The sequence below is a fragment of the Diabrotica virgifera genome, chromosome 5 (assembly GCF_917563875.1).
Source record: "Diabrotica virgifera virgifera chromosome 5, PGI_DIABVI_V3a".
In the NCBI taxonomy this organism is placed as follows: Eukaryota; Metazoa; Arthropoda; class Insecta; order Coleoptera; family Chrysomelidae; genus Diabrotica; species Diabrotica virgifera.
This window is the reverse complement of record NC_065447.1, coordinates 53,697,348-53,715,424: the sequence shown is the minus strand read 5'-3', so window position 1 is coordinate 53,715,424 and position 18,077 is coordinate 53,697,348. Positions and strand designations below refer to the sequence as shown.

The following is an 18,077-nucleotide window of genomic DNA, read 5'->3' as shown; positions in this document are numbered from 1 at the left end:
TTAATAAAAATCATTTTTTTTTAATAATATTGTGGCTTATTTCCCATTATAAATAGTTAAAATTGAAAAATTATTTGCTTCAGATCAATTGGATTGAATTGTACTGTTTAGAGGATGTAAATGACATTTTAGATGCTTTTAATTCCATTATTTGGAACGCAAGTGAACTTTTTGTACCAAAGATATCTGTAAAAAGATCGAATTTTCCTGTTTAGTTCTCATCTGAACTTAAGAGTAAAGTCATTGCCAAAAAGATTGCGCATAAAAAATATAAAACTACAAATAAGTATCACCACTATATTGAATTTAAAAATTTGAGAGATGAATGCTCCTCACTCACTGAGCAGTCTTACAATGCTTACGTTTCAAAGATGGAAGTGAGAATAAATGAGAACGCTGGTGAATTTTGGAAGTTCATCAAAAATAAAATCAACGGACATGGTGCTCTCCCTGGCTCTATGTTTCTAGGTGAGGAAAGTGAGAGTGACAAACAAAAAATAACAGAGTTGTTTGCGAAACATTTTGGTACTGTATAGTATACAGCACTTTTAATGGTAAATCTCTGGATAACCTGGAGAGTAATGAAATTTTCTCACAACAGCTGGAGGTGGAAATTAGTAACCTCGAAGTCACTTTCGACAATTTACTGAATGTGTTGTTGTCATTAAATGTCAATAAATGGATCTGGCCCTGATTTGATACCGAATTTGTTCCTAAGAGAAAGTGCAGTGTCCTTGTGTGAACCATTAGTAAATTTTTCCAGACGGGAATTTTCCCGAACAGATGGAAACATTCCTTTGTGTGTCCTATTTTCAAGGCAGGAGATCATAGTGATATCAAAAATTATCGGCCAGTTTGTATTCAGTCAGCCTTATCTAAAGTATTTGAAAAAATGGTTTTGCCAAGTTTGGATAATTGTTTTAGGAACATTATTACGGACAACCAACATGGATTTGTAGGCGGACGTTCTACTCTCACTAACCTCTTTTTGTATATCGATAGTATAGGTACAGCAATGGATGAGGGTTCCCAGGTGCACTCTATATACACCGATTTCAGTAAGGCCTTTGACCTACTAGATCATAATGTCTTAATTACAAAGCTGAGAAACTTTGGTATCACTATGGTTCTTTATTAGCTTGGTTTACTTCGTATTTGCAAGGAAGAACATTGCAAGTAAGATCAGCAGGATGTGTTTCTAATGGATTTGAAGCCGTGTCAGGGGTTCCGCAGGGTTCCCATTTGGGTCCTAAGCTTTTTCTGTTGTTGGTAAATAATATTGGTAGGAACTTTAAATCTGACGACTTAAAGATATTTAAATGCATTAGGTCAGAATCTGATTGTGAGGGTTTGCAGAGAGATTTGGATTCTTTAGTACATTGGTGCCAGGAAAATAATCTTAGATTGAATGCTTCGAAATGCTCATATATTATTTTTTCACGTAATAAGACCACCAGTGATTTTAAATACAAGATAGGAGATGTGGATTTATCTAGGGTTCAGGTAATTAAGGATTTAGGTGTGTTACTGGATAGTAAGCTAAGTTTCGTGGACCATTATGATGCCATTATTGCGCGTGCTAATCGGACATTAGGGTTAGTCATCAGAATGTCATATGATTTTAATAATTTGTTTGTAATTGTGAGATTGTTTTTGAGTTATGTTCGTTCATCACTAGAGTATTGTTCAGTGATTTGGAGTCCAAGTTATGAGAATCACAAATATCGAATTGAATCGATTCAAAATAAATTCGTTAGATATCTGCGGTATAGATTAGGTACTAGAGGAATGCAATTGAATTCCAGTCAGGTCATGCAGATGTTTCATTTGCACCGTCTAGAGGATCGCAGGCGATACTTTGACCTTAATTTCGTATTTAAGGTGTTAAATGGTATTATTGTTGCACCTAGCATTCTGGGTCGAATAGATTTTTATGTTCCAGCTAGGAATTTGAGAAGATGTCCCTTGCTATCCGCTAGATTGTGCAATACACGTCATGCAGAAAATATGCCTTTAAATAGAATTGTTTCTAGTGTAAATGAGTTTCCAAATATATACTTTATGGGAGTCACACTAAATGCTTTTAAAAGGACTATTTCACGTGAATTATTTTAATTTGATTTTAAATTTTTTTTTTGATGTCGTTAGTTTAATTTTAAGTAATGTAAGTTAACTTGTGTTCAATGTTTAATTTTGACTTTTAATTGTAATTGTAAAATGGAGTTTTCCGTCAATAAATATTAATTAATCAATTTTTAGGCCGACGTATTGGGCGCTGTATGAGAATTTCTCTCCATCACTATTTGTAATTCCTCGAATGTGCTCACTTTAAGCATGATATCATCAGCGACAGCGAATCTGAGGTGGTTTAACTTGTTGCCATTATGACCAATTATTAGTTTTGAAGACGTCTTCCAGGGCTAGGTTAAACAACTTTGGCAATAAATTAAAATATTTTTTACATTTTCATAAATCACTTTTTATGTCCATGAGTGTGTGCACACTTACAAAAGTGTGTTGCAAAAGAGTGTGTTCAAGAATATGTACCTACTTGCAAAAATACCATACACTTATATTCCTGTAATACCTACACATTATTGCTGAGAATAGCCTAAAATATTTCAGTTTTTGTACGAAAAAGCCTACTTCGAGCCTTTTCTCTTTGTCCTCTAAATATATACAATTATCTACTTCAATAGTAAATTTCCTCTTCTGCTATATTTCTTGTAACGTTAGTATGTATTGTTATGCTCTGTATTTCTCTCTTGTTATGAGATTGATCAGCAAATTCTTATTTTGATTAATTACTTAATTATTTTAATTATTACTTACAAAACCAAAATTAAATTGAATTCTCTAATAAATTTTATTCTCAGGGCTATTTTAATTTTAATGCATTACCTTTGGTTTGTGGCTTCTAGTATCTCTAGTTGCTTACTTCATCCAGGGACAAAACAGGGAAATTAAACACACTCGATGTCATATAAATGTTATAAATATTTTTTATTTATCAAATATACCATAAATATACGATTTAAAAATTATACTAAAATTTAATTCTGTTGCAACTTTTCTCATCCAATAAATTAAGCTTTAATTCTGATATCTCCTTTGTTTTAACAAAACTTTTATTTAAATAATTCGTTAGACTATTCTTACAAAAATACTAAAATTTACTTTTCTCCTTTTGAATTGATTACTTATCTCTTCTTTAAATTTTGGAATGACTAAATTATGCTATAGAAATGCTCAATACAAAAATAAACAAATATGGTGTTAATATAAAACAAACTCTCTCCGTTTCACAAAATTCAGACTAACCTTTTTGTTTCTTCTTTACTTCTTCTTCCTGGAATGCGCAGCCTTCGATTCTCTCACACTTGCTCCTAGGATGTAGCGAAAGGTCCTTCTCGTCCAAACTGCTTTACCAACAAACAAACAACGGGACTCGCTCGAAATCTCTATTCAGTTTTATCTCTGCTCGATAACTTGTGCAAATTGATACCCACCGGCTACTCGTTCTAGACAGAACACAGGAATCTCCTCGGACACAAGGAAAATTAACTTCTCAACTCGGTCAACGATTTCGTTTCACCACGAGCTGCTCGCAAAGGCCAATTTCACCACTTTACACCGACTTCTCATAATAAATAAATGTACTTTCTAATTTTTACCGCATAATTGTATATCCGTTCAAAGAACCATTAACAAATCACTTAACGATTTCACCTTCCGCGAAAACACTGGTTACTAGCTAACTTAAAATATTTACAATTTTTGGTCATATACAAGGCGATGAAAATCTATGATCTCGTGGTCTCTGATATAAATTTATTTTCTAAAATTTTCCCATAAAATTTTACAACAGTACATATACCTAGTATACCCTGTATTTCCTCAATTCTTTTGACAAGTGTTCATCATAATGTACCTCTTAAATTCCAAATTTCTCTCAGAGCTTTTTTGATAAGTGTTACTGTTTCCATTTTTTACTTTTTCCATTGCAGAGTTCAATTCCTTAACATGTTGATGGACAGAACGTCTAATTACCATTTATGTAACGTGACACAACGTCTATAGACATTTTAGAAATAACTAGTTGGGACAAAAAATCGGTGTCCAAAAATGTCACATTACATCTACAGATGCATATGAAATGTGACACGACGTCCATGGTCGTCGTCCACATGTGTACAAAAAATGTTAACTCATTGTTTCCACAAAATAAGCGTCAAAAGAAATTCAGCAATTTTCCTATTCTACTTTGCAAAATACATATAGTGTCACAACACTTACTTATACATTTGACGCACTGTCCATCAACTTCTTAAGATATCCTTATTAAGATTTGGCTTAAACGGCTTCTAGCGTGTGTTTGCTGTTCTTCCATTTTGTGTCTCCTTTTTGCTATTGTTCTTTAATTATTTTGTGTCCCCTGCTATTGTTTGGTTAAATCATTATTGGTGAAGATTCTTTTATTCCAGATCCTTTACAGTCGGAAAAATGAAAGAATAGGGCTTTTCATCGATTGTCATTTGTTTCGAGCTTCTGTCATATGTTGTATAATCTGTGTATAATATTAATATGCACGGATTTTACGACATTTGACACAAGCTCGAAACAAATGACTGTGAATGAAAAGCCCTATAGGGCTTTTCATCGATTGTCATTTCTTTCGAGCTTCTGTCATGTGTCACATAATGGTAGATCTACGCCATACGTCTTTCGTTTGTATCATTTGTTATATACCAATAACGTGTGACGTAGATATATTAATATTATGTGACACATGACAGAAGCTCGAAACAAATTACTGTGAATGATTAACGATCACATCAATCACTTATTTTGTATTTGCTGTCTTTTTCTATAGGGCTTTTCATTCACAGTCATTTGTTTCGAGCTTCTGTCATGTGTCACATAATATTAATATATCTACGTCATACGTTATTGATATATACCAATGGTTGCGTTCATCAAACAGAGAGCTTGGAATCGGATTGCAATCGGATTGGAAGCTCTTTTACTAGTGAACGGTGCGCTGAATTAATCGGATTGGAAGCGCTCGCCATTTTATTCAGCCTTAAATTTGTTATTGTGCTGTGACACCGAACAACCCGAAGGCACAGTCGACTCGGCGAGAAAAGTTCGCGCATCTGGTTTGCGCACGGCTGGCGGCCATTTTTTCGGTCCACAGGTCCGCTGCTGACACGATCAATTTGTGATTGTTGTTGTCAGATCACGCTTGTTTCGGGGTTACTTTGATTTTGTGTTGTTCTGTTCGGTGATTTTGTGCATTGTGCAATAATAATTATGGATATGGACAAAAAGAAAGGCAGTTCGAATTTAATCTGTGCAGCGATCAACTGTAAAAACACGGTATCAAATTTCAGCTATAGTTTTTTTCCGTTTTCCAAAAGACGAATCAAGGTAAGCATTTTTAAATTCACAATGTTTTTATAAATGTGTATGTACTTAAATGGGTAGGTACTTGAAAATTTGGTGTTAACTATGAAACTTTACCTAATCAATTATTTTCAATGGGAAATAAGCCACAATTTTACCAAAAAAATGATTTTATTAACGTTTCGACGCCCAAGTCAGGTGTTATTGTCAAAATACAAAATAATTCTTGTATTCAATCATTGAAAATAGTTGATTATAAAAATGCCACAAGGAAATAGCTTCAGAACAAAACTTTACCTATATTATGTATACAGGGTGTCCAGAAACTCTACCGACAAACGAAGACAGGAGACTCCTCATATAATTTTAAGACATTTAAACCCAATTCATCTAGTCCGAAAATGCTTCCTAAGGGAGCTAGAGCTCTTTGAAGATGGCGTCTTGTAATTAGTTTTTCTTAGATACCTCCAGAACCCTTGTATTTAGAAAAACAAAAATTGGTACACACATTTATCTTCCAAAGATGCATCGATTTCATTCATCGTGAATTTCTAGTATCGGTCATAGGCGTCCGTTATGGGTAGGGCAACGGTTATTTTATCGCATAACTTTTTTATCTTTAACTTTTAAGCATTTTTGATATTGGATTATTATACTGTGAGATATTCTAGTACTAAAAGGTGCTCTTGATTTAAGTCCGTAGGACACGCCGTTTTCTAGAAAAATCGATTTGAAAATTTTTCGTCTTTTAAATTTGAAAAAAAAACTGCAAAAAAGTTTTCAAAAAAAAAACAGTGTATTTTACTAACTTATACCAAGAGCAACTTTTAGTACTAGAATAGCTCATAATTTAATAATCTAAAGTCACAAATTCTTAAAAATTAAAGGCAAAAAAGTTATGCGATAAAATAACTCTTGACCTACCCAAAACGGACGCATATGACCGGTACTACAAATTCGCAATTAATGAAATCGATTCATCTCTGGAATATAAATAAACGTACCAATTTTCGTTTTTCTAACTTTTTTTTTTGAATTTTTTTTTGGAAATTCAAGAAACGAAAAATTTTGAAATCGATTTTTTAGAAAACCTTGTGTTCTACCGACTTAAAGGAAGAGTACCTTTTAGTACAAGGATACCTCATAATTTAATAATCCAGTGTCAAAAATGCTTAAAAGTTAAAGACATAAAAGTTATCCGATAAAATAACCGTTGCCCTACCCAAAACGGACGCCTATGACCGGTACTAAAAGTTCACAATAAATGTAATCGATTTATCTTTGAAAGATAAATATGCGTACCAATTCTCATGTTTCTAAATGAGAGCGTTCTGGCGTTATTTAAGAAAAACTAATTACAAGACGCCATATTTAAAGAGCTCTAGCCCTCTTAGGAAGCATTTTCGGACTAGAAGAATTAGGTTAAAATGTCTTAAATTTATCTGAGGAATCTCCTGTCTTCGTTTGTCGGTAGAGTTTTTGGACACCCTGTGTATAAAATATTGTTAAAAACGTACTTATACATACTTTGTTAATGTAGAGCTTGGAACTCCTATTTTTTGTACAAAAAAATTACAGAAATAGAGATAAAATACATAGAATACAGAGAAGCTCTTATTAGATCGCTATTAGGTCACGATATATTTTTTAATTAAAATTATACGTTAAATAAGTTTAAAGTAAATAAATTTTATTTGATACACTTATTTGAAAAATCAACACCGGTGCTGCAACATCTAGTTAAGCAAAGCCGGATCTGACCACTTGGACCGATAAAATGGCGCAAGGTCACAGAATCTGTCTGACAGCTAAACAATGAAATTTATTGAAGTGCACCTTCGGGTTGTTCGGTGGCTGTGATAGCTGAATCCCGCCAACTTTAAAATTAAGTTCAAAGTAAAATGGATAATTTAATTAAAATTGAATATAAATACAATAATTATTGTATGTAATTTATTGTAAATATTTGTAGTTCTTATTTTAGTATTATTAATATGTATCCTATATATAGTTATTATCTAAATTAAGTTAGAAATATTTGTGTTTTTTTATTTATATAGTTACTAGAAATATTAACACAATATCTGTATAGTAGGTAATACCTACCTCATTTATTTTCCAACAATCCAGTTTTTGATTGATTCACAAATCTTATAAAAATTGGTATTCATTGCATACCAACTATTTGTAATTAATATTTACCTACAATAAAATTAAATTTAATATAGGTAGGTAGGTACCTATACAATAATACTCCATATTAGTTATTTTTAATAATATTTCCAATTTTTTATTCTTCTTCACCCACCGTTATGTTATTAATTTCTTTATTTAGCATACCTACTCAATATTGCATTTATCCAGAACATTATTGCCTTCTATATTATAAAATTGTGTGAAACACAATGTTCGTTAATCGAATATTTTCTGTATCAAATTTTAATCCTCTAAATTTGCATTTTATTAGTTCAAACCTTTCTACAGCTGACCGAATCTTTAATTTATTATCAAAATTTTCTTGTTCTTGTAGTAAACGTTTATTATTCTGGTAAGATTTCATTAAGTTAAGTATCTAGATATGCCGAATTTTGAATGAGATTTATATTCGCTGGTAAAATGGAATCTGCTCGAGTTAAATAGTTAATAGGCCTGGATCCTGCATACCAAAAGAAAGTTTATTAATAGCAAGCTGAAAATTTGTTATTAGCTTAACAGTGTCTAGTCGGACAAACTTTGATGTTTTAATTTAAAACAAACACTGGAACGGGAAGTTTTAATTGTTGAACAGGTTACAGGTTTCGAACGTCAGACTACAAAAACGTCTCATGTGTTGTGTCGGACAGAACTTCCAATTGATTTGCTACTCTTTCATTAGCATGCAAAATTAGACTGCTATTTATCACCAATATAATTCCTATCCTCTGACATGTTCTACGTGTCGGAATTATTAAAATGCCCAACATAGAGAGAGACATACTTTATTGATACAATGTACCAAAAGGCCATCGACCAAAGTCTTTCAGCCAACTGCCCAACATATTTTTCGGACAAAAATTTTTTCATATATTATAATATACAAAGTTTGCTATTGAATAAACTTAAAAACAACCTGCTAGTTTTCACAATCATAAACTTGTCATGATGGCACGTTCCACAATTAAGGCTTCCCCTGTTCCAGTGTTTCTATACATCAAAGAGTGTCCAACTAGACACCGTTAAGCTATTAACAAATTTGAGCTTGCTATTAATCAACTTTTTTTTGGTATGCGGGATCCAGGCCTAGGTACGAAATTTTTAAAAGTAGATGTTTTAAAAAAAATTTAATTATACAGTTTAAACAGCTTTTTCAAAACTATTTACAATCATATTATTTGTTGTCATTTCATGGAATTAGGCATAATCCAAATTTAATATAAGTACTATGAAAAAAGAACTAGAGGGAGATATAATCTATTTTTTAATACGATTCTTTGATCACAACCAACTAACTCTTGAGATAAACTGGGAATGCAGTAGACATCCCTTTATGATGCTCATACAGAAGCACATTTCCAAGCAATCTTACATTACAAAGTTGTTGCTGGCATCCTATAAAGGGAAAAAATAATTATTTTGCATGGTTACGTTATCTTGAAGCTGTATTCGATAAAAAATTCTGAAACGAGAAAGCTCACTTTAATACTTATCCGGGCAAGACATTTTACTTCCATATAAAAGACATGGCATTTCGGGCCTATTGAGCCCCACTTGCCCGGATAAGGGTTAAAACAGTAAAAGAAAACGCAGCAGCATAAGGTACTGTTGGTTGGGAGCACTCTGAAGACCACCATGTGTTCGTTGTTCTCTGATAATACCATCAATACAGATAGAATTATTTCTACGAGTATGGCTATGTCCAACGAAATAAGGATTGAGAGACCTTTTAGATGCTCTCAGTGAAACAAATGCAATTTTAGAGCCACAATCAAATACTAGGAACGCTAAGGAAGAAAAAAAAAAGAATGGAGGGACAATTCTTGTTAACAAATTCTGCTTAACAATGGAGGAGGAAGATATATGAAAGGTTGTGTTATATATACAATACATTTAGTTTTTATCTAAGCATGAAAATAAATATTATGACCACATTTGTACTACATTTATTTTCAAACAAACCAGTTTTTTATTGATTCACAAAAAATTTTTATTGATTACGATTTACAATTAACCCATTCACAGATACGACTAATATGCATGTACTTACAAAGGGAAATTACTGTCTGCATATGAAGATGTGTCCACAAATGTGTTAATACAATATTTACAATAAAATTATATTATAGAATATTTACAATAAAATTAAACTCAATATACACATTGATATTCAAGATTAATTATTTCCAATTTTTTGTAATTCTATATTATTTGGGTGAAAATCTTATGTCCAGAGCTCTTTGGCAAACCAAACGTATCCCCAGCAACAAATTCTCTGGTTTACTTAGCATCCACATCATAAACATTAATTTTTTCCAATAGAATTATTCTGTTTTCAAATTGGTGGATATGGCCAATACAATTAAATAGTTCCTGGAAATAAAACAATATAATATACATGATGTTATTAATTTGTTATACAATTTTACCTGGAAAGTAGTTCTGGACATATGAAAATGTTCTCTAAATTGGATATTGAATTATGGTTTATATATATTTAATTTCATCTCATCCTTCTGGAATAATTTGAGGTAGGTACATCTGCTAAATGTATAACGGCATTTGCTAATTTCGTCCCCAAACAAAAGTTCTTCAAGAATATTATCCATTTTAGTTTAGACAGTTTCAACTGTCTAGGTTATAAATTATATAAACAAGGAATAAAAACATAAACAAATGGAACACAGAACACTCTCAATCGAATGTCAAACGTCAGTCGTTCACTAGTAAAAAAACTGTCAGCGTTTCAGCGCAAATTAATCGGATTGCACTCGGATTATTCTGGTGAACGCGACCATTGATACAAACCAAAGACGTATGGCGTAGATATATTAATATTATGTGACACATGACAGAAGCTCGAAACAAATGACAGTCGATGAAAAGCCCTATAAGAAACGTTTGTTATTTACTTAAAGAAAAAGACAGCAAATACAAAATAAGTGATTGATGTGATCACAGTATGTGATCGTTCATTTTTCCGACTGTATGTTCATTGTGTATAATTATTTTTTGTCCACCATTTACAGTCCCTGCTCAATTTATTAGACTCACCCTAGAAAAAGCAGTTTTTTTTTTATTTTAAACATCTTAAAAGTGATACGGAACTGCTAAATGGGTTAAACAATAATTACTTAATAATCGTGCTACGTAATTAAGTTAAAAATGGTAATTTTTTTTTGAATTATGGATACTTGACAGATGGTAATTAGAATGTGCTAAAAATGCACAGGGACTCGACTGTTTTTCAATTTTAGTTTTTTTGTTAAATTAGTGATTGGAGTTCAATTTTCATAAAATTTGCAGAGGTGAGTGTTAATATTGTTCTATATGAAAGTTTATTTTTAATTTGTTTGATTTATTTTAAGATATTATTACAAATATGTTAATTAAACGCTTTTATTTAGTTCAATAGTTTGCGTCAAATCTTTAGAGGTTAATTTGACTGCCTTTTCTCCAATGCAAATGAATGAAAATTTGCAGACATATGCATTCGCGGGAACAATACACGAATAGTCAATAAAATTTTTTTATGTTTAATAATTAATTGTTTAAATAAAAAAAAAACGATTTTAATGGAAAATGCTTAAATTCTCTTGTTTTTTACAATGTAAAAACTTGAAACTTTTACGGATTGTAGCTAATGATATGAACTATACATAATTTCACTTTTTACGTTAATTGTTTACCTTATGCTTCATAAATAAACAATAAAGTTTCAAATTTTTTGCCGATTCCGACTACTTTTCATGTTAGTACATCAATGTTTTATACATATTTTAATAAACATGACGATATATTTTAATGTTTAAAAAGTGTAAGACTAAAAAGTAAAAAATAAAAAAATGTGAAAAAAATTTTTTTAAGAAAGTCTTTTCTTTAGTTACGAGTGACTAAAATTAAAAATAATTTAAAAAAATCAACTAAAAAGACAAAAATAAAAAAAATTGAAAAAATCTAACACATTCGTTAAAGAAAAGCGTGGGGCGAAAACCGTTTATTCGATGAAGACGCGCCATGCTTTTCTTTGACGAATGTGTTAGATTTTTTAAATTTTTTTTTATTTTTGTCTTTTTAGTTGATTTTTTTTATAATATTTTTAATTTTAGTCACTCGTAACTAAAAACAGCGTTTCTTAAAAAAATTTTTTTCACATTTTTTTTTAAGACAAATATCTTGGATTGAAATTTTTTATATGGGTTATTGTAAAGATCTTTTTGTTGAGCAAATCTCTTCTGCTCTCTTCTCTTACTCATCTATTAGAAAATACCACATGTATCAAAGAGAAATAGAAAAAAAATGCTATATCTTAATCGCCAGTTCGGAGGTTGAGCTAAAAAATTAAATAGAAACATTCTGTTACATCGGTTTGGAGGGCAGAAATATTTCAGTCACCCCCAGAGAGCAACTAATTTTAAAGAATTTAGCTGCCAATCACAGAAGAGTCACCCATAGCGATATAACCAATAAATTGGAAGAATCAGAGTGTTCAATATCAGAGTCCACTGTACGCCGAAATTTGTACAGTATGGGATTGAACTGTCATAGGCCAGTTAAGAAACCAAAACCACCACCACAAATGCCCAAGAAACGCTTACTTTCGGCCAATTTGCACAAATATTATATGGCAATACAGTCTTTATGCAAATTGGCCCAAACTAAGCGTTTGTAGTGATAGTTGGTTGTTTGCTTTGTTCCTTAACTGGCCTATGAGATTTGAATCCCATACTGTAAAAATTTCTGCGTGCAGTGGACTCCGATACTGAACACTCTGATTCTTCCAATTTATTCCGTATATCGCTATGGGTAACTTTTTTGTGTTTTAAAGCCAAATTCTTTAAAATTCGTTGCCCTCTGGAGGTGACTGAAACATTTCTGCCATACCAACCCCCCTAAACCGATGTAATACGATGTTTACGATGTTTCTCTTAAAGTTTTTGACTCGACCTTCGAACTGACGATTAAGATACAATATTTTTTTGCTATTTCTCTTTGATACATGTGATCTTTTCTAATAGAGCAGTAACAGAAGAGAGCAGAAGAGATTTTCTCAACAAAAAGATCTTTACAATCACCCATATGAAAAAATTCCAATCGAAGACATTTTTGTCTTTTAGAAATTAACATATTTTTATTAATATCTTAACATAACTTAAACAAATTAAAAACTAACATTAATAAAGACTAATATTAACACTTACTACTGCAAATTTTACGAAACTTTGAACATCAACCACTAATTTGACTAAAAAAACTAAAGTTGAAAAAGTCGAGTCATTGTACCATTTTAGCCCATTAGATTGCCGTCTGTCAAGTTTTCACAATTCAATCAAAAAGTCTCACATTTTTTAACTTAATTATTTAGCACGATTATTAAGCAATTATTATTTAACCCATTCAGCAGTTCCTTATGACTTTGAACATACATTTAACCCTCTATGGTACCATGTATATTTAAATATACAAATATTATCTCTGGTCTATATTGGTTTATATCGATCTTAAAACAAAATTGGTCATTGTAATATTCTAAAATACATGTCTAAGCAACTGTATTATGTAGGTTCTTTATAGAAATTCCAAATAACAGCGATAAAAAAAAATGGCAACATCGATGGGGTTGTCTAATGACGTTACTAGGAGAACCGCCCACTTCAGTGAATTATTTGTGGGGTTTTACGCAGGTAAAAATAGAAATGAAATTTAGTACATAGATGAGGTGATTTAGTAGTGCATATTTTACAACTGTATATTCAAATATACACTGTGTAATAGTGACTGAATTTTTCTGTACTTTCGGTATTTTTATTTTGATTATGGATCCAACACGTTTTTATGGCAAACATAAGGAAACACATATACTTTTACCAGATGTTGACAGTGATCTTGATTATAGCAGCGATGATAGCATAACAGATGAAACTTATCTACCAGATATGTTACAAGGTAAGTTTTTTCCTACATATTGCAACTTTTTTTAGTAAATTCCTGTTTCTAGATTCATCTAGTAGTGGTGATCAAATAGTAGAAGGTGACCAATTGGGTCAGCAAGCGGATTCTTATGATGATGAAGACCTACCGCCACCTCTATCAGACCTAACAAATAATCAAATTCCCATTTGTTCAAATTATGGAAAAAAGAAAATAGATTTGAAATGGACAAATTCAAAGAATGAGGCAGCTCAAACGCCTCTGTGGGGTGCCCATCTACAGGAGTGAAAACTCCCGTCCAATATTTTTTATAAATTAGTTGATAAAGCTTTGTTAGATTATATAGTGAAGCAATCAAATTTGTATGCTACACAAACAGATATATCTGGAAACTTTTCTATGGATTCAAAAGATCTGGAACAGTTTTTAGGACCATGTTTCTATATGTCACTGATATCGGTACCAGGTACTAGAAGGTATTGGAGTAATGCTTGTAGAATTTCTCAAGTCGCTGATGTAATGCCGTTACGAAGATTTGAGCAAATAAAAAAAAATTACATTTTGCTGATAATCACCAACTACCATTGAATCCGCCAGATCGTTTGTTCAAAATAAGAAATGTGATTGAAACCATAAGGCACAATATGAAGTCCATACCAATAGAGCAACATTTATCTGTTGACAAGCAAATTATTCGCTATAAAGGACGTAGCGGGCTAAAGCAATATAATCCCAAAAAGCCAAAGAAATGGGGTTACAAATTATTTTGTCTTGCAGGTGCGAGCGGCATAGTATATGATTTTGAGGTTTATTGTGGAGCTCATAAGCAACCAGACGATTTACCAGATATAAGTGCCAGCATTAATGTTGTTATTCGCTTAGCTGAACGCATACCAAAAAACCAAAACTTTTTGCTATTTTATGACAATTGGTTTTGCAGTCCTGAGTTGCAAATAAAGTTATCTGAAAATGGCATCCAGAGTTTGGGTACAGTTCGTACAAACAGGGTTCCCAAAAACAAGCTGCCAGCAGATAAAGTGCTAATGAAGCAAGGTCGAGGGAGTTGTGTGGAAAAGGTTGCTGTCCATAACAGCACAACACTTAGAGTAGTCAAATGGTATGACAATAAGGCAGTAACATTGCTAAGTACATTTGCCAGTGCTTCTCCTGAAACGACGGTCCAGAGGTACGACCGTAAGAAAAAGGAAAGTGTAACAATAAAATGCCCCAGTATTATTATTTTATATAATAAATTTATGGGGGGAGTGGATTTGATAGATTCTCTCTTGGCACTTTACCGAACAAAGATTCGGTCGAGAAAATATTATCTTAGAATATTTTTTCATCTAATGGACATGAGCGTCATAATTGCTTGGCTTATGTATAGGCGAGCTAGCGATGACTGTGGAATTCCTAAAAGACAACTGTCTTTATATGACTTCAAGGCAGATGTTGCTCAGAGTTTATGTTGGGCTAGTAAGTTAGCAAAAAGAGGTCGCCCATCCGGCAGTACACCATCATTGGATAAAAAAAAAATTAAAACTTGTGTCTCCGCAAACGCAGACTGTATTGCTGATAGAATGGACCATTGGCCCCACTATGAAAAAAAGACAGGAAGATGTAAGAATAAAAAATGCCAAAAAATAACAAAAGTAAAATGCACTAAATGTAATTGTTTCCTATGTTTTGTTCCAGACAGAAACTGTTTCCTAGATTTTCATCAATAGTTTTAATTTTTTTTATTATTAGTAGATTATTTGTAGATATTGTGCCTGCCTTTTTTATATCATCGTTAGAACCGTCTATGAAAAATCTGTATTGACTGAAGTATAGAATTGCAATTTTTTTAATAATATATGCACAATGTATATCTGAATATACACTTTTTTTTTCAAAGAAATAAAAACTTTTAAAAATAAATAACTACCTAAAACTAGTCTAAATTATCATACTTTCCCATATTTACATTAAAAAAAATTTTTGCTGCTGTCTAAAATGGTGTGTGCAATAGAGGGTTAAGGTGTTTCAAAGAAAAAAACTGATATTTGTAGGGTGAGTCTAATAAATTGAACAGGGACTGTAGTTTTTGAGAATTTTATTGTTTTTCGTAAGTTTTGACCCTCTTGCTCTTAATCTAGAAATTCATGCCCTATGTCTATTTTTCTTCTTCTTGATGTGCCTAACCGTGACGAATGTTGGCGATCATCATGACAATCTTTATCCTATCTGCAACAGCGCGAAAAAGCTGCACAGATATTTTATTGAACCAGGTTCTGAGGTTTTTTAGCCAGGATATTCTTCCTGGACCTTGCTTTCCAAATATTTTTCCTTACAAAATGGCTTGTAGGAGATCATATCCGGATTCATTTCTCTTTTAACCTCTCTTATTTCTTTCAGTTGCATTACATCCCTAGATCTTTATGATTTGGTTCGTGGTATTTTGTTGCTATTTTCGAAAACTTCCACTTATTTTCCTTCAGCTATTTTTCTTTTCGTTCCGTTAAACATTAAAAACCGTCAATTTTCAGTATAAAACGTTAAAAAAGGCCAAAAAAAGTCACTATTAAAAATATAATTTTTATTTCTTTATAAAAATTAAAAAAAAAACACCTAAAGGTAAAAACGCAATCAAGAAAGCGTCACAAACTGCAATGGAATTAAACAAATACTCATAATCTAATAACAAAATAAACTTATTCGATTATAAAACAAAACTGTAATCTGGCACAACATGTCTGCTTTGAAAGAAGGCAATTTTTACACTTTTAATTAAACAAAAATACTAATTTAGTATATAAAAATTTTTGTATTCAATGATCATATAAAATAAACGAAAAACACAAAACGCAACATTTATATAATACTTGCCGAACTAGAAACTATAACATACATTTCGCTAGCTGTGCATTAAAAATATTTATTCATTACCCTGTATCTTAAATATGCTGCCACAAAAGTGACCAATCCTTTGTAAATTAATGGTGGCATGTATTTAATTTCGAATTTTTTAAAACGGAAGTTTCTACAAAGACTTGATTCACTTAAATTTTAATTCAAAATTACAAATTACTTCGGATTATATGCTACATATTTAGCCCCCCTTATAATATTCACATAGTACTAAATCCGTTAAACCGATGGGCTGTTGCATCGACTGTTACAATGATAAGACTATTAGTCCAGGGTAATAAGGTTTTTTCCATGACACTTGAACAGCCAGGGTACTGAAGCGTTTTTTCGAAAGGTAATACCCATAAGAACAAATTGTAACTATTTACTGCGTAGGATCTGGCGGTCATTTTTATTTATAAACAATTGAGTGTAAAAAACGGTATTTTTTCCTGTTTTTCCAAATGAATTTAAAACACTACTGAATCTTATGTATTTTTTAGTACAAACATGTTCGAGAGCATGAAGCTTTAAAACGACGTATTACAAACAAAGGTTGATATACTCATTTATTGTTAATATAATTGTAAAAAAAGGTCGAAATTGCAAAAAAATAAATTTCGCAATAAATATTGTAAAAATTAGTGTCCAGCTTTAAAATTTTTCTCCAATAAGGGTTCTTTAGTGCTTAATATGTGACAAAAATTTCAAAGCGATTCATTCAATTGTTTAAATGTTATTCAAATTGTTTATCCCAGAGAGCTTTTTTTGCAATAACATAAGTAAGAAAAAAATGTTAGAACCATTCTACAGCTAGTTGAAAGACTGATAAGTTTGTACACACTTGAATGAATAGAGGAAATAAAAAATGTAGTATATCAAAGTGTGTAAATAATTTATTTCTTTAGCTGAGCGCTTTCGACATAAACGTCATCATCGGAGCTAATGGTCAATTGTTAAAAAAGTACCGCTACAAAATTGAGGTGTTAACATTTGCATCTTGTGAAAATAAATTTTGGTTGGATATGCTATGCCCTCCGTACAACCCCAAACAGCAAAAACAGAAAAACGGCCACATTACACGTTACACAAACACAAAAAGAATTTTTTCATGGTATAGGTATCACCCATCCATTGTTGGCCTAGTAGTCAGCTGTTTCTACTCTCGTTGTTCACAAACGCCTGAATGAAATCTTCCCAAACCGATGGATTGGACGTGGTTCTCCAATTTCTCGGCCTCCAAGACATATTTGACAGCGCCGGACAATTCACTGTGGAATCTTAATCAAGAGAAGTTAGAAATGCAGATATGTTTCGAATGAGGACTTGCGAAACGGAGTGCGCCCAGCTTTTACGTCAGTAACTCCGGACATGCTGAGTTGGATGAGTATACGAACATTAGGGTGGAGCGAAAAAATGAAAGTTAAAATCTTGTTTCGCAATACCCGCCAAAAGTTGCCTATTGATAAGTAAAAAACACTTGCAAAATATGAACAAATTCGAACAACTGCTTGGGCCCTCTACCAAAGCTTGTTTTTCTCCAAAAATGAAAAAAATCGTTTGTTTTTAGCAAGGCAAAAAATTTATAATTTGTTTCCTAATTAATTAATTTGCATACTACGCCTATGGAATACATAACTACGATCATTTTCTAAATA

At 32.0% G+C, this 18,077-nt stretch overlaps 1 protein-coding gene and 1 long non-coding RNA gene across 3 annotated transcripts; one reads left to right on the top strand and one right to left on the bottom strand.

Moving 5' to 3' along the window:
* Positions 1–9,529: 9,529 nt before the first annotated feature.
* On the bottom strand, positions 9,530–10,394 carry LOC126885031 (uncharacterized). Its single transcript, XR_007698235.1, has 2 exons — positions 10,029–10,394; positions 9,530–9,972 (listed from the first exon to the last, which is right to left on the bottom strand). It is a non-coding gene; the product is annotated as an uncharacterized LOC126885031 (long non-coding RNA).
* A 1,784-nt stretch (positions 10,395–12,178) lies between these two features.
* LOC126885030 (piggyBac transposable element-derived protein 3-like) lies at positions 12,179–18,074 on the top strand. 2 transcript variants are annotated; one of them, XM_050651447.1, is made up of 2 exons: positions 12,179–13,545; positions 13,598–18,074. In XM_050651447.1, exon 2 carries the CDS (start codon positions 14,175–14,177, stop codon positions 15,255–15,257), a length of 1,083 nt encoding a protein of 360 aa, XP_050507404.1. In that variant the 5' UTR covers positions 12,179–13,545; positions 13,598–14,174; the 3' UTR covers positions 15,258–18,074. Both variants share the same exon structure in this region, with proteins under 2 accessions (XP_050507404.1, XP_050507405.1).
* Positions 18,075–18,077: the final 3 nt, after the last annotated feature.

Coding starts and splice junctions, on each gene's coding strand:
- LOC126885030 (XM_050651447.1), top strand. CDS start 14,175: ATGAAGTCCATACCAATAGAGCAACATTTATCTGTTGACAAGCAAATT.